The sequence below is a fragment of the Trifolium pratense genome, linkage group LG4 (genome assembly GCF_020283565.1).
Source record: "Trifolium pratense cultivar HEN17-A07 linkage group LG4, ARS_RC_1.1, whole genome shotgun sequence".
Taxonomy (NCBI): Eukaryota; Viridiplantae; Streptophyta; class Magnoliopsida; order Fabales; family Fabaceae; genus Trifolium; species Trifolium pratense.
The window spans coordinates 34,912,069-34,916,953 of record NC_060062.1 but is presented as its reverse complement, the minus strand read 5'-3'; the positions used below and the strand labels follow the sequence as shown (position 1 = coordinate 34,916,953).

Below are 4,885 nucleotides of genomic sequence, written 5' to 3'. Positions count from 1 at the left end.
CACAGACACACAAAAGAGTGAGAGAAAACGGACACATGGATGAGGGGGAAAACGTGGGTTGAGACACGTCAAACAAGTAGCAGCAACAAACGCTAACTCCCGACAACGACACATACACTCACCACTGACTAGTCACACTACCCTTCCTTCCTTCCACTCACACACACCATTTTCCCTCCATTTTCTTCTCTAATAAAAAAACATTTTTTTTACATTTTTTTACATCATACAAATAGGGACAAATCCCGTGCTCTATAAATACCCTTTACTCTTCACTCCTCATTCTCGTTTTCTTCTCCGTTTCTCTCCAACATATCTCTCTCTCTCTCCTCTCTCTCTCTCTCTCTTCCCGCCAATTCCTTCTCTCACTCACGCTCACCCCGTGTAAAAATCTAGAGTGAGATTTGCAACGCATCCAAAGTTGCCTATATTCTAACTTTTTCTCTCTTTTATTGGAATATATATATCTTGAGACCAAAAGCAAAAGTTTTCATTTTACTTTTGCTTCCTATTAGTATTACTACTAGTTAGTACCCATATTTTCTTGGCAATTTCTTTCACTACAAACTCCCCAAACCTCTTAATTCCTTCAGAATATCTTCTTCCCCACTAGATCCACTTTTCCATCTCAACCTTCCACTCCTAAATATTAAGCATCTCCTTCCCCAAAATATTTCTATCTACACCTCCAGCACATTTCTTTCTACACCCCCCCCCCCCCCTCAAAAACCTTACTTTTTTAAGCTTTAAAAACCAACCTTGTTCCTCTTCCTCTTCTTTGATGCAAACAAAAACTCTTTCTTTTTACTCTCTCACTTCACTCAAACAACCTTAACACCCACAAAAACCTTAAAACCCACAAAAAATCTTTCTTTTTCCTCTCTCTACCATGTCTCTACAGAAGCTCAAGCAACTGAAGCTTGAAACACCAAGTTCAGTTTTTGAAGATGACCCATCAATCAAAAGAAAGAGAAAACCCAAAAAAAAGCTTCTTCGTATCATAATCACCGACCATGATGCCACTGATTCTTCCGATGAAGAGAGAGAGAAAAACAACCAAAACAGAACAGAGAGAAAAGGGAAGAGAGAAATCTTTGAAATTAACATGCCCCTTCCCGTACTAGATTCTTCTTTCTCATTTTCTTCTCGTTCATCTTCTTGTTCATCGGAGAAAACCCACAAAAAGCGAAACAGAGTCAAGAAAACACCACCAACCCCCGCCGTCACGCTCCACCACAACAAGTACCGCGGTGTAAGACAGCGGCCGTGGGGAAAATGGGCTGCTGAGATCCGTGACCCGATCCGCCGGAAACGTGTCTGGCTTGGAACATTTGTAACGGCGGAGGAAGCCGCCGCTGAATATGACAGAGTAGCGTTGTTGTTAAGAGGTCCTGACGCCATTACCAACTTTCCGGTAACTCCAACGGAAGCACAAACTGAAGTACCGCTGCCAGAAAACTCCGGTGGGATTAACGGCGGTGCTGGTTACTCCGACGTTTTGGCTTCTCCGACGTCTGTTTTAACTTACTGTGACTCGACGCCGTTTGACGGTTTCCGTTACTGTAACGTGGATGCTTTTGGGTTTAACATCGACGCACCGATAAGTTTGCCGGACGTTAACGTTACGCTGACGTGTCATCAGAAATTGGAGAAAGAAGAAGCGTTTGAAGAGTTTGATCTTGACGAGTTTATGACGTGGCCGTTCTGAAAATGTTGAGGGCTTATTTGTCTTTTTGAGAAAAAAACAAGGACTGTTTGGTAATTATGCTGTTTTGTTGCTGCTGGTTGTATAATTCCGAAGATGCCCTTGGTTGAGCTGAAGTTTGAAGTTTTGTCTTGCTCATTGGAAGAGTGTAGAGAATATTAATTAGAGAATGAATATGTGTGAATTTAATTTGTAATTATCTATTAAATTATTATTATTAGTGAAAAATATTAGTAGTAAAAGAATGATTGTCAAAACTAATGAGTGAGATTGAAAGGAAAAAATTATCAAAGTGAGGACTATTGTAATTTCAATTTTCAAACATTAGAGTTGACAAGTATATAAGAAATATAAATGCTATATGCAGTAGTATATATATTAAGAAATTTTGGTGTTACGGACTCCTTTTCTTCATAGCCGTCGCCCCCACCTTAACTTAGTTTTTTTTCTTCTTGATCTATCAAGGAGAGGTGGTTTTAGGGTCAATTTTTGACCCAAAATCACCCCTCAATTGTTTTTCTTCTTTATTTAAATAAGTGATCTTCACATTGATCAAGTTTTTCTTTTGTGTGATTTCACCGTTTGAGTGTGGCGTTGTGTTGTTCGTCGTCTTGTGCGACGTTTTTGTTGTCCCGTATTGTGCGGTGTTCATTTGATTTCTATTGAAAAGATCGGTTTCAGTCAATTACAGCTTCAACCAATGATTTGGGCTTCAACGCTGCAGATCCGGAGGCATGGATACTTTGGTGACTTTAACTTTATCATATTATCATATTATTTGTTGTAGGCATTTTGCCGTTGTATGCTATTAACTCGGATGCTGTGAGTTTTGTTCGCAGATTCATCCTTTACGTTTTTAGCGATGTTGATTATGTGGTTGTATTTGATGTAATCTATCAATTTGAATGAATGAATATCATTTTGTTATTGTTAAAAAAAAAAAAAAAAGAAATTTTGGTGTTGTCTAAGTAATAGTTTAATGTGAGACAAGTAGTCAAGTTGGTTGTGAAAATTTCAAAATTTGTCTCTATATTTCTATATTCAGACATGAATTATTTATTTCTGTTACTTTTTTATTCTATTTTGGTTCTTTTATTTATTTTTAAAAAAATTATGTTAGTTGATATCTTGCTTTGGATCATTTTATTTTATTGAATAAAGCTTTGTGTATTATTTATTCTTTAATTGCATGCGCAAATCAAATTGTTAGAGGATGACCCATTTGGGGATTATAAAAACTTAAAATCGTTTTGTAAAAAAAAAATAATTAAACATTTCAATCTTTGTACATTTTTTTTTTGAGTTTATTGTTACGACAATTCTTTTTCTTTTAGCAGGCTAGAACAATATTTTTTGTTAGTGGGATTCTATGAATACTTCAAATGTACGGCATCATCCTGTCTGGCCAAAGAAAAAACAACCTAAAATTCTTTGTTTTGAGAAACAATGATTGACTGTTTGACTTTGAGTGAAATGCAAAAGATATCATAAGTTATAAATTTGACTTTTTAGATTTACGAAGAGAGTAATTTATCTAGTCTATATCATTTTTAGATATTTTTTTCATTGAATTTAAAAAGTTAAATTTTATATGAAATTAGAAGGAGTATTGTTTTTGATTTTATGGTAAGAAGATTTTGAGTTACTTGTTTCTTAAAATTGTTTTTGACTAAATTTGAATTGAAGGTAGTAAAATAACTTATTTTAAGATATATTTATATAAAAAAGAGTTGAACAAAAATTTTAATTATAAAAATCAATTTTTGAATGATAATCAATTAAAATTTTTAGTTTAGAGTAACATAATCAATTATGCTTAAGAAAAGACAATAGGTGACACGGTGGTCAGCAAAATAGAGAAAACGCAACATCAGGTGAATGATGAAATCATGAAAACGTGAAATTTCTTTTCTTCTTCATTTTAGATTTGTTTATTTCTCCTTTTCTCTATTGATTATGTTTCTTTTGTATTTATTGAATGGGAGGATAGTGAAATTATTGAAGCACGATGGGAAAAAATTGATTTTTCTTGTTTCTCCTTTTTTTTTTATTATTTTGTATTATACTGATAAAATTGCAAAATGTCCTAACAATGAATATGCATGACTCGATTTCTTGGCTTTGGATGCTAGATCAATTTGTTAGTGGTGAATTTTTGAAACTTATATCGTTGAGATGACAACATATATTAGTTGTTTCTTGTGTGTGTAACATATGGTTATGTTCCGCCACAAAATCAGATGAACCATCCAATTTTCACTCATATTCTTAAGACTTATCCTTGCTTGACTATTTGTTCTCGTCTCTTGTCTTGGCTTGATTGTTTTAAAATCTCGTTAAGTTTGTTTGATTTTCGTAAGCCTTCTTTGCAACACACGAATCTGCAAGAAGTAGCTAAGCCTCAGCCGTCCTTGCTTTTGTGGATGTATTGTTTTCTCACTCCAACCCCAATTCTTCCCCAATAATCAATCCAAAACTTCCAAGCACCATTAATGTTATAAAAAAGCATTCCCTTTTTTGGCATCCAATCTTCTTACATATTGTATAAATAATCCTACATTTTTCAAAAACAAGATAAATGTTATGAATAATAATATGTAATGAATGTCCATTATTGTGTAGGTTTTCTTGTCCCCTAAATGTGTTCTATAAATAGGACCCCTTTATTACAATGTAATGCACACCTTGAAGAGAATATACAAACTCTAATCTTTCTCTCTTCTCTCCTTCATCTCTATTCTTCTATATTCTTAGTTATGTTTAGATTAGTTTCATAACACGTTATCAGCACGATAGTCTCTCCTCTTTCAAGAAAGGTATAACAACCATGGGAAGTGATAATTTTATTTTCTGTATGATTTTTTATTCTATTTTTTATCGGATCATTTTATTCCTTCTCGTTTTTTTATATTGATTCACAGCCTACGATCCAGAAGTATCGTGATAAATTTTTTTAAATATGAATTCTGAAGATTCATAGTTTGACAAAATTTTAAAATATGAATCCTCCGATCCAGAAGTATCGTTGTGAAATTTTTGAATTATGAATCCTGAAGATTCATAGTGTGATGAACTTTTAAAATATGAATCCTGAAGATTCATAAGCCTCAATTTCTAGAAGTACCGCAAAATATTTTTAAAATATGAATCCTGAAGATTCATAGATATAAGAATGAATCC

The 4,885-nt window shown here is 33.8% G+C and overlaps 1 protein-coding gene across 1 annotated transcript; it reads left to right on the top strand.

Annotated features, from left to right (window-relative positions):
• The first annotated feature begins 290 nt into the window (after positions 1-290).
• On the top strand, positions 291-2,091 carry LOC123924566 (pathogenesis-related genes transcriptional activator PTI6-like). Its single transcript, XM_045977512.1, has one exon. The coding sequence runs from the start codon at positions 890-892 to the stop codon at positions 1,706-1,708; it is 819 nt and encodes a 272-aa protein (XP_045833468.1). The 5' UTR covers positions 291-889; the 3' UTR covers positions 1,709-2,091.
• The last annotated feature ends 2,794 nt before the right edge of the window (positions 2,092-4,885 follow it).